Genomic DNA, 22467 nt, shown 5'->3' with positions numbered 1-22467 from the left:
TGAACAAAATGTTACGTATGCAGTAAAATTAATACGCAGTAATTAAAATGCTACAAAACTGTACAGTACTTCTGACGTTGAAATTTAGCATTGTAATGTTTTTCATGTTATTCATCATGTCAGTTTATCAGACTGCTCAAAGAACCTGCTGCAGAACGAGGTCTCTTTAGATCTTACAAGGTCAAATTTGGGATTGATCCATAAAAACATCACATACATGAACTGCTTCCTTTTCAACAAAACATCTCCAAGTGGAACGGGACCTCCAGAGGATGTCTAGTTTCCAGCATATCATGTTTAGTTTTAAACAAAGCTTTGTGTTTGTATGAGGAGTCCTCATTGTTTCTTCATCCACATGGTCCAACGCTCAGATATTTTACATCTGGGGAAAGAGGAAGTAAGTCTGGGAGGACTATTTTTAACACGATGGCTGGACTTCCAGAGGCGAATTTAGTTCATTCAGTCCGTCAGTGTGCAGCTCCACACCATCAAACTACATCAGTGTGCACAGCACCTGAACAAAATAATGTCCAACCAACGATTTTAAAATAATCTAGCAGTAAAATTAACGAACAAGCTCTGAATCTGTGCAGCGTAAGACGATAAAAACAATGAAATTTTTGTTCTTAAAATCTCTGGTGTTTGAACTGTGTTCACAAAGCCGTCATCTGATCATGTTTCCTCTCTAAATTGTGCCAATTTCTCCTCACCTCTTTGCGTCACATTTGACCTGAATCTGCTTTTACTCCAAAAATCTGACCCCAGGTCAGCTGGGAGGAAGTTTATCTAGTCTGCCTGACTTATTGTAACCCTCAACAACACTGAAGCCGCCGGAGGCTATCGGCACTGAAGCAGGAAAAAAAAAAAACACATAACTGTAACTTTAATGTGAGTCTTTTTCCTCCCTGATTCAAACACTTATGTGCACATCGCTGGGCTGAATGAGTTTTCTGACCCCTGGGCTCTTAAAACCTGTTAAAATCCCATTGTGTTATTTCAGAAATGCTGTACATGGCCGCCGTTGAGATAATGGGCACTCGTTTTGTGCATTCAGGACCAACACGTTTCTTTTTTTTTTTTTTTTTTGCAGATGCATGGTTTTCCTCTGACAGCAGCTTATGTTGTTAAAATAGGCCGGTGTGGGAACATCAGACGGCCGGCTTGTCAGGCATGAGTAATGGCAATCTGCACGGCCCGTTAGGAGAGCAAATCCATCTGTGGGACGCTATCTGCGGCCTATTTCTCTAAATCCACTCAAATACAACCCCAACGCCGCTGGGAAGGGAGTCAGAGCGGCGCAGTCATCAGCCACACAGCGGACTCGGATGGGCTTCAGACTGCTTCATTAGCACAGATGATGCCTTTGTTAGCCCGCAGGAAGTTTATATTAGTCCACAGGAAAACTTTCATTATGAATCCAAACAAGGACAGTAAACTGGGAACAATTTCTGGCCCAAAGCTCGACCCGAGTGCACAAGTGGAGCCGTACATTGTGTTCATGTTAGCTGATCCCTTTGTTTCATTTTTCCCCCCTGAACCAAACTAGCAAAGATATCCTATAGCAGAAGATACCGCTTTGCAATCTGCACCCAGTGAAATGCAGTGGTGTTGTGAACGTCGTGTAGATGGATTCAGACTGTTCAGAAAGTTATTTAAAGGTCCGGTGTGTAAGATTTAGGAGGATCTATTGGCAGGAATTGAATATAACATTCATTAGTTTGTTTTAATTTGTGTATAATCACCTGAAAATAAGAATAATTGTGTTTTCGTTGTCTTAAAATGAACCCTTTATGTCCAAACACTGATCTAGATATTTTATGTGAGTTTTTCTTACATGCTTCGAAGGAGTGGGTGAGGCATGGGAGAGTATTCCTTTGGTTGCAATCTCCAACTTCACCGCTAGGTGTCACTAAATCCAACACACTGGACCTTTAAGTTTTAGTTCAGTTGTTATGGATCATCTGTGGCGAAACCAGACCGTGTTCTGCCGCTGAGACTGGTCTCGAACAAAGTTCATTTCCTCTTGATTTGTTTGAAAAACATCAGAAGATATTTGTGCCCGTCCCTAATCCTGCAGTCGATGCTCTGATTGGTCAGTGGGTAACAACATCAGACCTATTTGACTCGCTAACAAATCTTAGATATGAAGCCAGGTGACGAACTAAATCTGGCACCCGTATATGGCTCAGACCCGATTCACATGTGCCAGAAAACAGCCGACTGTGCCAACACTCCACTCGACACCGCCCCCCCTTCTCATTTTCTCTGTCTCATCTCTCTCTGTCCTTTCCAGACTCTTCCAGAGGAGAGAAGAAGGAGAGTAAGTGTCCGACACCGGGCTGTGACGGGACTGGTCATGTGACGGGTCTGTACCCACATCACCGCAGCCTGTCCGGGTGTCCTCACAAAGACCGAGTCCCGCCTGAGAGTAGGTCCACTGCCTGGATGTCATGCTGCACTGAAAACACGCCGAGATGTAAAAAAAAGTCGCAGTGAAAACAGTCTGACAAGTCATTTCAGCTCGCACGGTGCTTCAGTCTGACGTTGGAGGTTGTGGTTTTTTATTGTGCAATCATTTCTCAGAGGTGAAGCTGCTTTGGAGGCAGAAACGATCTCATTGGTTGAGGAACTGATACAGGCACAGTTGGATAAATACCAGAATGAAATGGCCGAGAAAAACCTTTCACGGTTTCTAAGTTATAATTCAGAGTTCTTTCTTGCTACGATATTACTGAAAACACACCACAGACGTGTTAATAAATCAGTGGGAAAACACCATCACTGTCAGCTACATCAAACTAAAATTCAATATTAACTCTAATTTATTTGATTCAGCTGATTAAAGGCAGTTGTGCAATGTTCGTATATGGTTTCACTCCTACAATTAACAGTGAAGGCAGCTGATTTAAGATGTGCAATAAACAAAAAATGAAAATTTGTTCTTTAATCTTTAATTTAACAGATTAATCCGATAATTTTTCTGCCTCTGAGAAACGTTTGTAGATCTGACTCCATAACCTTTAACTGTAAAACAAAATCTGCCCACAGCCTATCTGACAGTATTTAGATGCCACTGTGTAGCCCTTTAATGTCCATAGAAAATATATATATAACATAAAATAATACCATGATTAATAACTGAAGTTAATTTGAAGGATAATCACCAATTTCCAATGGGCACGATTGGAATAATCTCAACATGCATCTCATTTGATTTAAGATTTAAATGATTGAACTGACTTTAAATGACTTGTTAGATGGATTGTGTAACAGTGAAAGTTGGAGAATGTCGGGCATGTTAGCTGTCCACCATCATGCGTCCGTCCTGCATGACTCACACACATTTTGTGTTTTGTTGTGCTGGAGACCGGGCTGACTTGCTACAGGTGGAGCTGAGGATTCACTGCTCGTCAGACTACTCGTGGTTTTAATATGAAGTGAATATGTGGCTGTTCCTGCTCAGTCTTCATAGTACCAAACGCTCTTTATGTTCACCATGGCGCACTAGAAGGTTTTGGGTTTTATGTTCCTTTAGTTCTCGTGTCCTCCTTTACTTTCTTTTCTTCCTCATCATCACACCTGCCTGATGTCTGGTTTTGGTATCTGTGTTGCTGATGTAACATGAACAGCATGAACAAAAAGTTTGGTCCATCTGCTGCCTGCAAAGAACTCACCAAAACGACCTGCATGAGAACAACGCCGAACCACCCAACCTAGGTAACACTAGCTTTAATTTAGATCAGACTAAAGTCACCTTGGTGGGACGATGCACCTCTAACGATATAAAGGAGAACAGAATGGAATATAAATTCATTAGAAATAGCAGTTGTGGTAATATATATAACTGCAGAGCAGCAAAGACTCAAATTATTCAACTAACTCTCAAAACTAAGTCACAACACGAAACCTTAGAGATGTTATTTTAGTATATGTAATTAAGTTTATGAGAGTAAAGCACACAGTTTCACATTTTTCCAAGACACATCCAGTCCTAACTTGTCCAGTCCATTATTTTCATCATTGATTAATCGTTAGATTATTTTCTAAATTAACTGATTGTTTAGTGAAATAAAACATAGAACATAGTAAAAATCGTCCAAGGTTATGTCTTTAAATTTTTGTCTGGTCAGTCCAAGCCACAAAGATATTCAACTCAATATGATATAAAACAGAAAAGCAGGAAATCTCCATTTAAAGAGGCTGAAAACAAATTTTTTTTTCCATGAAAAATGACTTTAAAAGTACAGTGTGCCAGATTTAGGGGGTCTATTTACAGAATATGTCTGTCAGGATATGTAAAATATTCATAACTCTATTTTTATTAGTGTATAATCACCTGAAAATAATATTTTTTAATGTTTTTGTTAACTTAAAATAGGACTATATATCTATACAGAAGCTGCAGATCCTCTTCTTCCTCTTCTATGGAGTCCAAAATGTTGAACCACAGTGTTTCTATTCACAAACTAAACACTGAATCTAGACGCAAGGAAAGAGAGGGTGTGCAGACTGTGGTGCAGTCAGCGACTACACCACTAGATGGCACTAAATCACACACACCGGACCTTTAAGGATGAATTGATTATCAAAATAGATGCCAGTTATTTTTCAGAAATGATACAGATGGGAAATAAAAATATGACAGTATTTAAAGTGTCTTGGTAGAGAAAATGCGGCTCAACCTGTCAACATGTGCACTTCCACTGTAGATGGAAACGTGACACATAAACAGATTTGAATATTTAATTCTTCTGATGCAGAATGATAAACCGGCGTATGCTCATCACCGCCCCGCACACGTTGTTCGTCCACCATCTGCAGAGTCATCAGTAGACTTTCGCTGTGCATGACAAACTCTTGCTGCTTCCAGTTTGTTCTCGTCTCATGAAATTTCATGAAACGAGCGCCGGCGTTCAAAATGCAGATGAGACTTGTGTTTCCCCAGCAGGAAAGGATTACATGCAGCAGACATGACTGGAAACAGAGAGTAGTTAGAGGGGGAGGACGTTCACATTTAACTTGTGGCAAAAACTTTGCTTGGAGGGAGGTCTTCTTTCATTGTGTAGAAGCAGCTCTCGCCACCTTTCTGGAACCAACAGGGGAAAATGTGTTTACTTCTGACACATAATCCTTTCACGCTGGAGTTCGTCACAACACTGAATCCTCGCTGCTGTGTTCATTATCATTTCCTTTTAAAAAAACTGACTGGCCCGTTGTCGAGCACTTGTAATCTGTGCATGCCTCACCGTCGTAGCTGAACGCTTGGTAACTCTTCCTGTCTGCTCCTAACCCTCGCTGTCTTTCTCACCTTCTCCTGTCTGTCAAAGTCCTTGCCATGTATGAAAATGTTTTAAAGTGCCCCACTCCTGGCTGCTCTGGACGGGGTCATGTCAATAGCAACAGGAACTCGCATCGCAGGTGAGTAAGCGTCCTTCAGCCCCGGGCCGCTAACTGCCTGAGTAACACCGCCGACATGTGAATGTGGCACATTTTACAGTGCAAACACTGTAAAGTCTGCTTTCTGTTTGATTGAGGAGCTCGAGATGAATCCGTTGAAATTTCAGCGTTGCCTCTCTGTTTTCTGATTGGTAGCCACGTCTCCGATGGCAGGACGTCACATTTGCTTCCCTAAATTTGCATTCAGTAAGACTGGAGTTTATTTCGGGAGCCTCCTGTGTGGAGTTTGCATGTTTTCTCTGTGTCTGCGTGGGTTTTTTCCTCCGGGTCATTTGGCTTCCTCTCACAAAGACATGCAGAGTAATTGGTGACTCTAAATTGCGCGTAGGTGTGAATGTGATCATGAACGGTTGTTTGTCTCCATGTATCAGCCCTGCAGTGAACTGGCAACCTGAGTGAATTTTAGTGCTACAACGAACAATTGTCTTCATCATTGATGAATCTTCTGATTATTTTTTAGATTATTCGATTGTTTGGTCTAAAAAATCTCAGAATATATTGTGAAAAATGTCCGAGGTGATGCCCAGTGTCAGCTGGGATCAGCTCCAGCCCCCTGCAGCCCTGCAAAGGATAAGAGTTTATTGATGCGTGAGAATCCTTTAACATGAGGTGTACGATCGTGTACGATCTCAGAAAATACTTTTATGATAGCATGAAGACAGACGTTAAAATACAAATAACATTTCTCACTTTTTGAGTTTTTGAACCATCCAATTTGACCTCTGCTTACCATCTTTGCATCATGAATGTATTGAATTCAATTAAATGTTATTTTTGATAGTGTCATATCAGAAGATTTCTCATGACTCTTTCCATATAGACCATCGCAGACTGATACTGAAACAAAATAGATCAGAAAATGTAAAAGTTGTATGTGTATCTCTGTTTTTTCTCTACAGAGTTTTAGAACCAGTGCAACTAACAGAATTTGGCACCGTATAATAAAAAAAGAGAATTCCCCAGCTGCATTCCTGAAAAAGTCTCACGTCCTTGAAGGTCCGGATTTAGTGGCAGTGAAGTTGCAGATTGCGACCGACTGAATCACCCCTCGTGCCCGCCTACATCTCAGAGCATGTAGGAGAAACTTCAGCCGCTGAAAAGCTCTCTCAAAAGCCGGTGTTTGGTTTCTCTCTGTAGATATGAAGGGCTTATTGTAAGGGCTTATTTCTGCCAATAGATCCTCATGAAATGTTACACACTGGACCTTTAAGGCAAAGTCAAGTCCCAAGTCCTCGGAAGAAAGTCAGTTATCTTTTAAAGTCTCTCAGCCTCTTAATGTTGAGACAAAGATTTGACCAGGCAAAAACCTGAGCATCGTGTTCAAGTCAGATCTTAAGATATGAGGTCGTATGTAAATCAAGTCTCTGTTGATTTCATTGGGCCGTAATGTCAGTGGCCTCTCTTGTTCTTCAAGTTTAAAAATCAGAAAAAAACGACCTTTTACTGGAAGTCTCTCGTCTCTACAAACGCTCACATGTGAGATCTTTGTTCGTCTTTGCCATTGACCAAAGACCGATCGAGGTTTATCTCGACCCTGATGGGAAAAATGTTTCTCTGTTTCCACTGTCGTCATGCAAAAAAGGGTGGAACGTTCGCTCATTTAAGGTGCATGTGAGAAGGATTTCACCGTGTTTGAGCTGAAGGTGTTCATCAGCAGTTCAGCAGAGCATCACATACAGGCTGCAAACACACACACACACACACACACACACACACACACACACACACACACACTTTTTTTGAATTATGTAATGTGATTAGGATTCACACTCACATTTTCTCACGCATACATAGAGCTTCGGATCACACACACACACACATGCAAACAAAGTCTTACTGGAACACACAATCACATATCCTCACACACTCTCACACACACACACACACACATGCACATGCACACAAATGTGTGTAAGACACTTACAAATTAGCTCACAGACAGCAGCTCACGTGCGCTGGCAGACAGAAGCACACACACACACACACACACTCGCTCAGACGTGGCTGCAGGGTGTGTTATGTAGCACAGCTCCACTGGGAGAGGAAACAAAGCGCTAGCTGGCTAGCCTAGCTACTGTTAGCTACCAGCTTTCATGTCTGGCAGTCGCCATGGAAACGCCTTCATAGCAGCATCAGCACCAGCAGCAGCAGCAGCCACCGTGCTGATCTGTCACACACTCCTATCATCCTTTAAAATACGTGTGTGTGTGTATGTGTGTGATTGAGGATGTGCAGGAAGTTTTTAAGTTTTGTGTTTTTCCCCTAAAACTCACAACAACCCACGAGACTCGTGAACGCCTGTCCGTCCAATCAGCATCGACTTCATTTAGATCAGTGGTTCTTAACCTGGGTTCGATCGAACCCGAGGGGTTCGGTGAGTCGGTCTCAGGGGTTCGGTGGAGCCTCCGCCCTGGAATTTTTTATACCATTTGTTACAACATATCTTTGTGAGCAATCGTTTTCGAGGATGCTGGACATAAAAACTAAGAAAAGGAACAGACTTTGCTGTGAAAATGACATGAGACTGGCACTTGCCAAGGTGAAGCCACGCATATCTGAACTGGTCTCTCAAAGGCAACAGCAGAAGTGACACTGACGTAAATTGTTGTGAGTTCATGCACTGTGTTGGTTTTGTTATTTGAACAAGGTGATGTTAATGCACGGTTCATTTTGTGCACCAGTAAAAAAAATCATATTTTATTTTTTACTAAAGAAGGGTTCGGTGAATGAGCATATGAAACTGGTGGGGTTCGGTACCTCCAACAAGGTTAAGAACCACTGATTTAGATGCTGACTTGATATCCACGAGCCGCGAGAAATACCAGCAAACTATCGACCTGTATGGTGGACTGTAAACCAGTCAGTCAGTCAGTAAACCAGTCAGTCACCAACTGTCAGTCAGTAAACCAGTAATGCAGTCATCATAAAGTAGGCCATTTAAAATCCATAATTCATCCTGTGCTGCTGTTACTGACAGCTGAGCCACTCTTCATTCAGAGCCAGATGCTGTGTGTGCGTATGTGTGTGTGTGTGTGTGTTCAGTACAGTATGTAACCAGGCCGTGTGCTGTCTCTTCCCCCCTCCACCTCCTCCTCCTCCTCCTCCTCCTCCTCCAGTCTGTCCGGCTGTCCCATCGCTGCGGCAGAGAAGATGGCGAAGGTCCACGAGAAGAGCCACCCGACTGAGAGCGGCAGTAAGACCAATCAGACGTCAGACCGTGTCCTCAGGTACCACCCCCCACTCTGAATTAGAGTCAGATCAGCATTAAAATCATGTGTTTTAATTATGATAATGTGCTCGGTCATATGTTTATGAGGGATGCCGAATGGTGCATTCAAATCTATGAACACAAGTCCTTCCTCGTCGTATTCATTGTCAACAAGGGTTTGGGGAAACAGCTGTAGACTACATTCATTTTCTTTTTAAATCAGGGAAGCTGAATGGTGCAGTGAAATTACCTTAATAAGTTAGGGATGCTCAATAGTGCAGCAAAACTGTGGAGGAAAAACTGTATGAACAAGCTAGCCTTTCCCCTCGAAAAGTTATATAACACAAGAAGGGATTGGCAAATGTCTCATAGAACTTTTTTAGGTTCTTGTCTCATTAATCAGTGATGCCAAATGGTCCGGTGAACCACCAGCACACAAAGCCAGTCTTTTCCCCATTACCCACGTTATCAGGGAAGTCAGCATGCATGGGTAACAACTGTAAATTATATTAACCCTTCTTACTTAAATTAGAGATTTTAATGTTGCCGTTTTTGAATGCTGATTTTGAATGTTGCAAGCTAACCTTTAACCATCATGTGTTAATTAGGGATGCTGAATGGCACATTGATATCTAAGCATAAATCATGCATCACCTACCCTGTTACCTTGTTTTCTTGCCATTTTATGATGGGAACACAGCAGTAAAATATATCTAACCGTGTTACCTAAATCGGGGATGCTGAATGGTGCAGTAAAAAACCTCACATTTGCATTGGTGGAAACCAGGTGCAGAACATACAAACTTTAACTCCGGAAGTTTAAAAAAAAAAAGTCTTCAGACTCAATTGTTTTGTGTCTTAAATCAAGGATGCCAAATGGTGTAGGGAAGTTAACAGGACCACAAACCCTACAAACACAAACACAATGTTGTGTCAAATGATGAAGTTAGAGGAGTAGAACATTCTCCTCCTGAACTAGTGCGTTTAGTATGTTTATACTTAAATCAATGAGGGATGCCCAATGGTGCAGTCAAATTTCCAGCGTACTACTATAAAGTGTTTACCTTGTCTTGTTCATGCTCATCTTTGTTTTGGGAAACATGTTGAATATTTTTGCAATCTTAAATCAGAGATGCCAAATGGTGCAGTGTCTACAAACCCCGGCCTCTTACCCTGGCCTCCTCAATTGTTTTGTGTCTTAAATCAAGGATGCCAAATGGTGTAGGGAAGTTAACAGGACCACAAACCCTACAAACACAAACACAATGTTGTGTCAAATGATAAAGTTAGAGGAGTAGAACATTCTCCTCCTGAACTATTGCGTTTAGTATGTTTATACTTAAATCAATGAGGGATGCCCAATGGTGCAGTCAAATTTCTATTTCTATGAAGTGTTTACCTTGTCTTGTTCATGCTCATCTTTGTCTTGGGAAATATGTTGAATATATTTTCACTCTTAAATCAGAGATGCCGAATGGTGCAGTGTCTACAAACCCCGGCCTCTTATTTGCTTCTGGTTTGCCTTTCAGGCCGATGTGTTTCGTCAAGCAGTTGGAGATCCCTCAGTATGGCTACAAAAACAACATTCCCACCAGCACGCCGCGGTCCAACCTGGCAAAGGAGCTGGAAAAATATTCCAAGACCAGCTACGACTACAGCGGCTACGACGGACAGCACGGTGGCTACGGAAAGAGAGGCCCGACGAGCAAGTCCCACCACGGACGAGACACCTCCCCGAAGGGATACGATGGTAAGAAAACCGCACGTCGACGAGCAGATCTGAATTCAGTCTCACAGTGAGATTATGTGACTTTTGCGCATCTCCTTTGTTTAAAGGAGGTGTTGCGTTCTCATTTATGGACATTTTTGCTGTTTTTTTGGCTCCCTGGTGGAAAACAATATGTCACAGTGGGTGGCAGCATTGCACAGATGCTGCATCTTTAGTACAATAACAAGAAGTAAGGTCATTATTTTCTAGAAAAATCTATTACATTCAGTCTTAATCCCATTTTCTGTGTATTAATATGCCATCTGCTATATATATTTTTTAATTATGATTAAATGAATAATGTTTCCTGTCCAGATTTTTCTTACTGTCAGTCCTTTGTCTTCTTGAGGGGAATAAAACCTGCAAAATGATCCCACTATGGGGGATTTCTATTCATTTTCCTATTCTAGGGAGAACATTTTGTACTTGACGACAAAAGCTTGACAACACACACACACACACACACACACACACACACACACACACATGCTCGGCACTCAGTGTATTCTCTTTGTTATAGCACTGAAAGCGCCGGTGTTTTCCGCCTCTCCACATGGCTAGAGTGAAAGCAGAGCAGAGTTATGGAAATGCCAGGCTAAGAGCCTGCCTCCTCTGAGCGGTGGATGGACGGAGGGATGGAGGCTGGTAGGAGGTGCAGATGGAGGGATTGTGAAGCAGGAGAGAGATAATGGAGGCGAGCCCTGTTTCTTTGGCTGGAAGCCATTAGTGAGACGCAGGCAAGAGGGAGGTTTTTTTTTTTTTCAGTCGAGGTGTCTGCGCTCCCCCTCCGTCACGACTCCCTCCCTCCTTTCTAACATCCTTCCCTCCATCAGCATCACTCCAGCCTGCTGAGCACCATCACACACCAGCATACAATCGCTATATCTTTCTCCCTTTCTTCTTTGTCCCTTGAGATCTTTCTCTTTTCACCTCTGCCTTATTTTTCTTCTGACTCTGTGTCTCCCTCCTCGTCTGGTTTAGATTCTGTTTTTGTCTCCTCACTGTCTTCAGATCCAGAAGAAGCAGCGAGTTGGTCCGTCTCTCAATACTTTCCGACTTCCCTTTCCGTCCGCGGCTCGCTCCGACTGAAAACATTAATTTACTAAAAAAACATCGTCAAACATCTCTGTAGTCTGTCTAAAACATAGAAGGAAGACACAGTGCATCTTGTTGGGGACTATTTTTAGCGGAGGATTAATCCATATTTGGTGCTCTAGTGAGTATTTGGGTCAGCAGGACGGCGTATGAGGGAATGAGTCAAAATAAACTACAGTTTGTGTTCATGGTAATGAAGGAACATGTCACAAAGTGCAGCAGTGTGGCTGACTGATGTGTTTTTAAGCGTTTATGGACGATGCAGGAGGCACCGAGGAATCATGAGTTGTTTTGGTTTTGATGCAGAATATTTGTGTGTGTATTCAATCTCTGTCTCTTTTGCACGTTTTAAATGCAACAGAGCATCTGTTTTCAATTTGATATGCTCTATCTGCTGCACATTTTGGCTGAATGCCATCTAACAAATCTGTATGTGCGTGTGTGTGTGTGTGTGTGTGTGTGTGTGCATCCCAACAGCTAAGCGCTACTGTAAAACGTCAAGTCCGGCCAGCAGTACGACCAGCAGCTACGCTCCCAGCAGCAGCAGCAGCCTGAGCTGTGGAGGAGGAGGCGGCGGCGGTGGTGGAGGAGGAGGAGGTGGTGGCGGTGGTGGAGGAGGAGGAGGAGGAGGAGGAGGAGGGGGAGGAAGCAGCGCCAGCAGCACCTGCAGTAAGAGCAGCTTCGACTACACCCACGATATGGAGGCGGCCCACATGGCAGCCACGGCCATCCTGAACCTGTCGACGAGGTGCAGGGAGCTCCCGCACGCTCTGGGAGGGAAACCCCAGGACCTGCTGACACAGGTAGTCTGAGGCGGAGTGCACAAACACACGCCTGCCTCCGTGCATCACATTCACACACTGTGGCAGGAGTGGAAAGAACAGTATCAGAACATTATTTTGACCTGTGTAGGGTAAAATTCATATCAGATATCAAACAGAGGACTCAAAACGACAGAGGAAAAGTTAAATACTGAGAGTTTTTATAGATTTATTCCGACTTGAGCCTCCGTTTTGTTGTGTCATAATAGCGTTTTACCCACAAAGATAACTGTTGAGATCTGGAAACATGCTGAAATCACTGAATAGAAGTCTGACAGGTCAAGAAACACGAGCTGTCAGACGGTCGGGCAGGTTTACTCCAATGTTTTTGAACTTTGAACAAATGCTGTGAACGAAATGGTTTAGATAATGTGCATAAAATGTTTTTTTCCCATGTCTCCAGATCTCAGCAGTCCACTTGGTGAGTACACTGTTATTATTACTGTTGGACAACAATAAGGGTGCTTTCATGTGAACCTGGGAGCACGTGTCACCTTTTATCGTCTGAAATCAGTTCAATTTCAACTCTACGAGGGCCCGGCTGATATGGAAACTCTGACATCGATATCTGAGAGTTTAAAAGCTCTGGCGATGATATTACAGCCGATGTTTGCTTTTTACACATGAAGATCAGTTTACTCGTCGAGTACCGGCGAGTAAAATAAGCCAGATGTTGTCATGAGGGTGTTCTCGGGCAGCTTGAGATGTCAAACTTCCAACTGAAAACCTGTGTTACTAAGCTGGGACGTGGAGTTTGAAAGGCGTGGGTGTAGTTCTGCAGAGAGACTGTAAGTCAGGATATCTGGGCCTCTGCTGCTTCAATCTGTGACTTGTGAGCCCACCAACTTTATGAAAATGCAAAGATGAATCGCTGCACCTCTGTCATTTTTAAAGAGCTGTGCTGATTTCTGCACCAACCTTCAAACATTCATATTTGTTTACCGCTTTACACCTGTGAGCATCAGATCTTTCCCTCCGCCTGTCTCCATCAGAGTCCGGTTGGCGACCTGGACGACAGCGGCGCGGTGGATGTGGCCGGTCAGCCCGGCGGTCCGGAGGGCAGCGGGACGGTGTTAACCCCCCTGCAGCCGATGTCGCCCCAGCGGCAGGCTCTGCTCAGCAGCCGCTGCTACCAGCTGAGCGAGGCCGACTGCTGGGACCTGCCCGTCGACTACACCAAGATCAAACGGCTGGGAGACGAGCAGGACCACAAAGAGGTAACGGGAAGGTCGACGTCACACAGAGTTTGAAATGAACAGATTCATCTCAGGGGGATTTGGGTTCAAATAGATGCTGTCCATGCAGGTTACAGTCTGGTTTGTATTAAAACATAGTTTATAGTCTGTATTTAACAAAAGCAGCATGTATTTGTACAGTGCAGTGAACAGAAACAACTCATTAGAGGTCATTTGCAATTAAAAAATTAATATTTTAAAGTTTATATAGCTAACCATTTACAGGTCGAGTTCACAGACTTTGATTTGCAGTTTGCAGGAGTAAGAAAAAATAGAAAGTAAACTTTCATTCATTTAAGTTTCCTGAAATTTATATATGATTAAATGTCGTTAAATATGATGATGATTGTTGGACGCAAATGTCCCTTTTCTGCGTGTTCAGCCGGCCTGCTGTGCACAGACTAAAAGACAGACAGAGTTCTGCTTCAACAATTGATTGCAATTAATTCACTTGAAATGTACCAATTGTACAGTGTCTAGCCTGTAATTAGTGGCAAATTACATACGTTTCTTTCCAAGAAACTTTGTACGAAACATTCACAGAACTAAAAAAAACAAACAAACCGAACGAGTCGCAGTTATTTGTGCACCATATGTTCAGTTCAAACTGTTGGAAAGTTCAGTGCTGTGGAGGCAGAATAAAGTCACGTAAAGCCAAACCTGAAGTTTTCACATTAATGCAACATATCAGATTTATTCAAGTCGCTTTTCGTATAAGAAATCCGCCTTTATAAATAAAGATGAAAACAAGGACTGCAAGTCGAATAGTGCAAATCTAAAATGTAAAACTGACAATAACATATGAATAAATATTATGAAACAATCTGAACATTATCGTCGTGATTTAAATGATCGAGCTGCACAGTTTATCAAGTTTAAAGAATATTAAATATGTGCATTAAATAAGACATGAAACAGTAAAGATTGATCCAGCTCCGCACGCTGCCCCTACAGCTACGAGCTTTAACCACCTAATTTAATATTTAGTCAGGCTGTCCCCTAATCATAGCGAGCGAGGATAATTTGAAGCATGAAATTGAGATTTAAGGAACCCGGAGTTTATATAAAAAGGGGTACGCGGATAGATTAGAGATGATTACGCTTCATAAGCTGTTTAAAGGGATGCTTGTCCTCTGATGCTCGGCAGCAGAAGAGCAGCGCCGAGAAGTTGTGGACTTGTTTTGCGAGGGCGGACTTCTGCTCGCTAGTACGCATAATTTTTGCATCACTTTACATACATAAGAGGGAAATTTGTTTGAGTTTGGAAAGGACCAGCATGTGTGTGTGTGTGTGTGTGTGTGTGTAAGTACACCTTCGCTAACCAAAAGGCGTAGAGACTACACAGAACGACAGTGCTTGCCAACGTTGTGCATTTACAGCTCAGATTTTGCTTTTTCTTCACCCCCGGAGCTGCGAAATACTGTAGAAAAAAAGTTCAGCACTACGAACAAGCCAAATAACAAAAGTCCAGAGACAGCAAAAGAAAATGTGTCACGGCCAGTGTAGAGAGAGAGTTTACAATCAGATCAAGTGACAATCAGATCGGACTTCTGAGAATTAGTGGGAGGCACGACTTGGACCCCGGCTTAGGTACTCCAAGACATGCACACGTCTGTAGGTGATGAGCTGGCATCTTGTCCAGGGTGTACCCCGCCTCTTACCCCAAGTAGGCTCCTGCCCCATCGTGACCTTCATGAGGATCAGTGGTTACTGTACAGATAATGGATGGATGCTTTAGCATAAGAAACCTTTTCTAATCCACATTTTACTTTGAAACTGTCCAAACCGACCTTTATAATTATAATATACCTAGAATTATCACCAGTTAGACATCTTTGTATCCATTTAGTTCAGTTTGTAAAACGTCTAAAACAGACGAGCAATGTACAATAAAATATGGTTCTTTGCAATAAGACACATTTCCACGTGACTTCTTCCTCACAGTGAAGTGATCACGAGTCCACCAGAGACTACGGCTGTGTCCGAACTCATCCATCACTCCCTGTAAAACAAACACATGTGCTTTTCTCCACAGCGAGCAGGAAATTAAAATTTCAGACACGTATCAGTTGTCGTGGTTTGCGTGGTGCTGTACGTGACGTGGACATTCACTCACACACTCAGCTCACTTCAGACATTTAAATAGACTTGGGAGGGGGGAGCTAAATGTGGTGCACCATATTGTGAATATGGAGTGATTTCAGACACCAGATATACTTCACGTCCCCTCCATCGGTCCTTCGAGGCGGCACGGTGGTGCAGTGGTTGAGGTCCTGGTTTGAACCTCAGGTGGTCTGTGTGGGTTCTCCCTGATTGCTCACCTGCTGGGCTTTTGGCCCATGTCCTAAGGCTGAATCTGTCCCATAGCACTCTGGGTTCGATTTCAAGCCTGCAGCCTTTTTCTGCATGTCATCCCCTCTCCTGTCTCTCCTCCTTTTATCTAATAAAGTTTAAAAAAAGGAGTTAAAGACCAAATTGTCAAACGCTGACAATAAAGATACATGAAGCGTGATGGCAAACCAAATCAGTGCTCGCTTTAGTTTGCTTGTTCGCTGATATGATGAATGTAAAATGGAAGAAAAGTGGTGAATCATCAGATCAGACACTCACGCCACCGTACTCTGAATTACACAAATATCTCCAAACACAGGCGACAGAGTTTTTAATTCAAAAGAAATGTGATAAGTGGCTTTTATTCTGAAGTTTGTGAGTTGCAGTCAAATCATTTGAACTTAAAGCTGTTTGATGAATAACCCCGGCCGTCCTGCAGCCTCAGTGCGCTCTCATGTGGTGGAAAGCGGCATTGCCTCGGCTCAGACGCAGCAGCTCGCTCGAAGAATGCTTCCAGGAGCTCGAGCACGGTGCATTAAAATGCTGAATTACACCACTAATACATAAGTAAAACATGATAGATCATCTGCACGCTTTAAATCCTCACAGATCTGATATCACACAGAGCAATCCATGCAGCAAATTGCTACATTTGCCTCGTTGGATTTAGAGCGCTGGAGTGAAAGGTTTTAATCAGGAGAGTAATTGCGTTTGTTAATGAAGCACGACATTGCAGAGGAGGCCACAGCCTGGAGCTCCAAGGCTGATGGGATTTACTCCCAGACAGTCCTGAACGATTTCTGCTCCCGACTGAGGAGGTGTGATGTGTGGACTGCAGAGCAGACTGCAGAGCTCACAGCCACAAAAGCTTCTCGCTCACCGAGTCCAACTGGTGCAGAGGGAGAGGTACCGGTTAACTGCTGATGATTTATTTCACTGTGTGTCAAAATAATCAGATAATACAGACTGGGTGCAGGAGGAGAGCAGGAGGAGAGCAGGAGGAGAGCAAGAGGAGAGCAGGAGGAGAGCAGGAGGAGAGGAGGAGGAGAGCAAGAGGAGAGCAGGAGGAGAGCAAGAGGAGAGCAAGAGGAGAGGAGGAGGAGAGCAGGAGGAGAGGAGGAGGAGCAGGAGGAGAGCAGGAGGAGAGCAGGAGGAGAGCAGGAGGAGAGCAGGAGGAGAGCAGGAGAGGAGGAGGAGAGCAGGAGGAGAGCAGGAGGAGAGGGGTTTATTCTCACCAGATGTTTTTACAGACACTACATGAAAGAGAAACATACTGGAAACGATAAACTCAGCACAATAATATAATTCCATTTCCATATGTACGGCAGCATAGACACTGTTTCTTTATTTAAAGTGACAGTGAGTTAGTGTTTGAGACACTGCGTTTACTGTAAAATAAAGATACATAACAAAATAATACAATTTATATAATGATATACAATATATTAATGAGGAGATTGTCAGGCTTGCTTGTATGTCTCTGGACTTTTAAATATTGTGATGATAAAATACTGTTTGCTCTACAAAATGTTGGAAATCAATGAAATAATTAATAAGAAATGAAAGAAACCAGCTATACTTTCCAAAAAAGCCCAATGTGATGTCATCTTGTTTAGTCAAAAACCTATAACTGAAGATATTTAGTTCATTATCACATAAGATGAATAAAAAAACAAGAGATATTCTTGAAACATTCAATATTCATGCTTCAAAATAAATAACGGTCGGTAGCATAGTGGGTTAAGCGGCCGCCCTGTGTGTGGAGGCTATAGTCCTCGCTGCAGCTGTCCCCGGTTTGAATCCCGCATCCGACGGCTAATTTACTGCGTATCACTCCCCCTCTCTCTGCTTCCTGTCTATCTTCAGATGTACTATCATTAAAAGCATAAAAGGCCAAAAAAATAATAAATAAATAACTAAACTAATCGTTTAAGCTCTAGATGAGGTCACGGTGCAAATATTTTATTTCCGAGCTTTAGCCGCATTAGTTTTATGTTCATTCTTCCTGTGGCGTTAGTAAAATAAACATAAATAAACACTGACAGCAAACATTTAATCATATTAATCATCAATAAAATGATGCAGTGAAACCAGAAAAAGTAAGAAAACCCCAAAACTGATTCTTCCTAAACTTGATACCTGATCAACTTCTATCTTTCCTGTGCTGATATGCTTTGTGCTATCAGTGTTAAAAAGCTATATATATGTCGTAGATTTGTTCTTTGTGTAAACCTGTCGACACAGAGCCCGTAGTGACATGTTGTAGTCTGCTTATTTCTCGTCCCTGCACCAGAGCGACGAGCTCGACCCCTTCCAGGAGCTGCTGGACGAGCAGCGCTACCCGGCTGAGGTCACCATGCCCAGCCCCAAACACCACAAGTACCCGCCCTGCAAGGAGAGCAAGAAGGAGCTCATCACGTAAGACTCCGTCAGACCGCTAATCTGATCAACGCAACACTTCATCGGATACCTACAACCAGACTTCAGTTCAATTTATCGTCCCTTCATGGGAAACGTGCCTTTAAGACAGGCGGTGCATGAAAAATACATAGAAATAAACAAAAACAAACAATTATAGAAGAAGCTAAAGGCGAGAAAGAAACAAATGAATGGATATATATCACAGGAGCCAGCAACACTAACACAAGAGACTTTATCAATTCTCTTGACTGGTGGTACACATCCAAGGCATGCACTCCTTATGTAATACTTCTACTCTACTACATCTCAGAGACAAATATTGTTCACTGACTGCTTTAGTTACTAATTACTTTTCAGATTTGAATCCCCTCTGTGTTCAGTAAATCCGCTAAATAAAAACTTCCTGGGAGTTAGTTGGAAAATACATCGTCACAGAGATGAGACCGGGATGTTTTTCCGGTTGTTCTCACAGGACAAACATATGATGATCTTACAGACCATGAACTAGCCAAATAAAGTAGCTCAATCTTATGCAACATGCAACATAAATGCAGCAGTAATCAAGGAACTTTTTCCTTGCCACTGTCGCCAAACGCTTGCGTATGGTTGGAACTGTTGGGTCCAGACCTGTTCTATATGTCAGATATAATGGTGAAACACTCACAGGGAATAATTTACTGCACAATAAGTACAAAAGAAAATCATAAATCAAAGATTCAGAATCAAGTTAAAATGTATTTTTTTTCTCCTGCAGGCTGTCAAGCTGCCAGATGGCCGACAAGAACATCCGCGGGATGATGACGACCAACGCACAAGAACTCAAGTGAGTCTACGAAGTCAATGTAGTTTTCAGCTTGTTCAGAGTGAAGACTACAAATCAGCGCTCATTCGGTGTCCTGGTTAACCCTTGTGTTTGTGCCTCAGGTGTCCGACTCCCGGCTGCGATGGATCCGGACACATCACTGGAAACTACGCCTCCCACAGGAGGTACAGTAACCATTCTTTGGACTACAGCTGCCGTCACTGTAGGTGTCTTTGTTTAATTTGTCTCCTGTCCTGCAGTCTGTCCGGTTGTCCACGAGCCAAGAAAAGCGGCATCAAGATCCTCCACAGCAAAGAGGACAAGGACGACCAGGAGCCAATCAAGTAAGGTTTCAGAGAGGCTTCACAGCTTTGATTTAAAGCCTGGGACGTGAGAGATCTTACCCTCCTACACCTTTTTTCATTCCCTCAGTTTTCTAAATGATGCTGTCAAATGGTTTAATTTGCATCCCCACTTCTATTTCACGGAAGACAGCTTCACACTTTCATCGCATCCAGTCACAGCGATTTGTCTCACAGTCAAAACCTGAAACTTTCAGTCCAACGTGAAAATAAAATCCATCTCGTCTTTGGTGAAGGACAATTTAATTTCAGGATATTAATGAACTCATTTGAGGGCAAAGTTTTGCAGATTAACAGATTGTTTGTCGAGTTAAAAAGCAACATTGACCTCTTATTTTTTATTAGAAATTGAGACCAGGAGACAACTGAGCAACACAAAGACACAAAGAGTTTGTAGTAACGCTTCTTACGACAGTTTAATATTCACTCCCACTTTTAGCTCCGTTTTTGGTCTCCACCAGACACCAAACAGTAAAGTTGTGGCTTTAAAACCAAAACAATGAGCTGAAAGACGCTAAAATGCTCTGCAGATACTCTGCGGGTTTGTTGTTAAGAGCAACATTAAAGAAAATTAATTATTATTAAATAATTTAAAGGTTGCATTAAAATGCCTAAAATTGTAACACCTATATATTTATTAATATATTTTGTTCAGTTTCCCGGTAAACATGGAATTCATTAGAAAATAAGGAAGGAAGTCGGTAAACTAAACATAACGGGAATGAAAATTGATTAAATTGATTCCTTTAACAAAGAAGACTCCCGCGATCCCACGCTATTTCATAACGTCATCAAACTATGTCTTTTGTTTTGTGAAATTAGGAAGTAAAAATGGCAACACTGACTTTTAAAATTAGGCCAATCATTGTCTTTATTATTGGATTAATTCAGCCAATAAATATAGTACAATAGTATCATAGTATAAAAGTATAATAATACAAACAATAGCTTGTTTAGTCTAATCAACTGTTTAAAACCCCAAAATATTCAGATTATAAAGATGTAAAACAAAGCAGATCATCAGATTTAAGAAACTGTTAGTCATTACTTTTCTTTTCTTTTGCTGGATAAATGATTTCAATTATTGATTAATTACTAAAATCAATAAGACTAATAGATTAATCAACAAAGTGTTCCAGCACTAGTTTGAAAAAGTGATTTAAAATGAAAATGCATCAAAAATTCTCCCCCGATCTTCATATATTTTCTTCTATAACCTTAAATTTTAGCAGCCACGTTCCAGTCCAGTCAGTCAAGCTGTTGATAGATTCATCCATCTACTTTCTCTTAAAATGCTGTCTGTGTTCGCTGACCTTTCTAACTTCAGGAGAGAATATTTTAGAGAGGAGCTGTGGTCAGTCCTCCACTTCACCTCCCGCTCCCAGCAGGCCAAGTCCAGTAAAGGTTAGCACTAGTGAGCGTTTGACATTTTCCTTAAAGCAGCGCCGTAATGTTAAGCCAACACGACCTTGTGAATAATCTAAAGTTCAGCCGGTGTCAGTCTGCAGCCAGCTGTTGCTGCCACCTCTGTTCCATCCACCATCATCATTAACAGTGAACTTATAATTAAGCTTAACCTGAGCTCGGCTGGGGAGCGGGGCCCCGCCGACGCTCGGCTCATAATAATCAGCCCAAAATGTCACGGTGAAGGGCGTTTTGGGATGCGGGAGGCAGAGCGGAGCGTCTGGGAGCTCAGGAGGTGTCATCTGCAGAGCCAGAGGTGTTTGTCCTCCTCGTGGTGACTGCTGCCGTGGCCTGGAGGCCTCGGAGGGCAGGAGGGAGGGATGAGTCGTGACTCTGGGTACTTATTTTAAAAGGCTGCGTTAGATTTACGTGTTTTAGTCTGATAGCTTAAATGTGACCGGGTTAAATGGAGAGCTGGCAGCATATGAAGCAGCGGGTATGATGTTTAATCTCCAGCAGCAGCAGGTGGTGGAGAAGCTGGGATAAGATGATAAGATGATCACCTACAGCTTGTAGGTGTTGCCAAAGAAACCACAGAACCTTTTCTATTTGGACTCAGCCACAACAAGGTGTGGTGTGTTTATTAGTGCATATTGTTCAGGATGCTGCTGAAGTTTCTGCTCTTTTGTGTCCTCTCTCAGGTGTCCGGTGCCCGGCTGTGATGGACAGGGTCACGTGACGGGGAAATATGCCTCCCACCGCAGCGCGTCGGGCTGTCCCTTGGCGGCGAAGAGGCAGAAGGACAGCTACGTGAACGGCTCGCAGTTCGTCTGGAAATCTGGAAAGACGGACGGCATGAGCTGCCCGACCCCAGGCTGCGACGGCTCGGGACACGTCAGCGGGAGCTTCCTGACCCATCGGAGGTGGGCGTGGCTCTGTGTCAATCTGTTTTAAAGCATTACACTGTCTTTGATTTTGTGTTATACTCACTGTTTTTATTATTATTATCATATTGAAAGCTTACTTCACTTTACTTCAGCTCTGCAGTGTTTATCCTGATGCAAATTCAAATCAACTGTCACAGACTTGTAAATGTGCAGCAGATTGATGATCCATCACCTAACCTCTCTTCATTGTGCGTGTTTTGTTCCAGTCTTTCCGGTTGTCCCCGCGCCACCTCGGCCATGAAGAAAGCCCGGATGAGCAGCGTGGAGATGCTGACAATCAAACAAAGAGCAAGCAAAGGTGAAAACCAAACCCTGAGAGTGATCCTCAACTAAAACTCATCCGAATCAAATTAAACGTTTTGTTTTTTTGTTTCAGGCATCGAAAACGATGAAGAAATCAAACAGCTGGATGAAGAAATCAAAGATCTGAACGAGTCTAACAATCAAGTGGAATCAGACATGATAAAACTGAGAACACAAGTAAGACGAGTGTGTGTCAGCTGCAGCATTAATACATTATATACAAGTGTATGAGCATACTGAGACTGAAAAACAGTAGAAACATGTTCATTAACTGACTTTCTATTTCCCCTTTATTATATAATATCATATTTTT

General features: G+C 42.6%; 1 protein-coding gene across 1 annotated transcript in view; it reads left to right on the top strand.

Moving 5' to 3' along the window:
• The window catches only part of myt1la (myelin transcription factor 1-like, a), a 66111-nt gene that overhangs the window by 37378 nt on the left and 6266 nt on the right, over positions 1-22467 (top strand). Inside the window, exons 10-23 of the mRNA XM_019259172.2 lie at positions 2294-2428; positions 5328-5418; positions 8574-8684; positions 10195-10415; positions 12006-12107; positions 12156-12331; positions 13342-13566; positions 18209-18333; positions 19091-19159; positions 19261-19323; positions 19399-19482; positions 21606-21827; positions 22058-22149; positions 22228-22331. Of these exons, the coding sequence (XP_019114717.1) occupies positions 2294-2428; positions 5328-5418; positions 8574-8684; positions 10195-10415; positions 12006-12107; positions 12156-12331; positions 13342-13566; positions 18209-18333; positions 19091-19159; positions 19261-19323; positions 19399-19482; positions 21606-21827; positions 22058-22149; positions 22228-22331 (1820 nt within the window). The remainder of the gene's footprint in view (positions 1-2293; positions 2429-5327; positions 5419-8573; positions 8685-10194; positions 10416-12005; positions 12108-12155; positions 12332-13341; positions 13567-18208; positions 18334-19090; positions 19160-19260; positions 19324-19398; positions 19483-21605; positions 21828-22057; positions 22150-22227; positions 22332-22467) is intronic.

Source organism: Larimichthys crocea, chromosome XI (assembly GCF_000972845.2).
Source record: "Larimichthys crocea isolate SSNF chromosome XI, L_crocea_2.0, whole genome shotgun sequence".
Taxonomy (NCBI): domain Eukaryota; kingdom Metazoa; phylum Chordata; class Actinopteri; family Sciaenidae; genus Larimichthys; species Larimichthys crocea.
The sequence above is the reverse complement of the archived record's forward strand: the minus strand, read 5'-3'. Positions and strand labels throughout refer to the sequence as shown.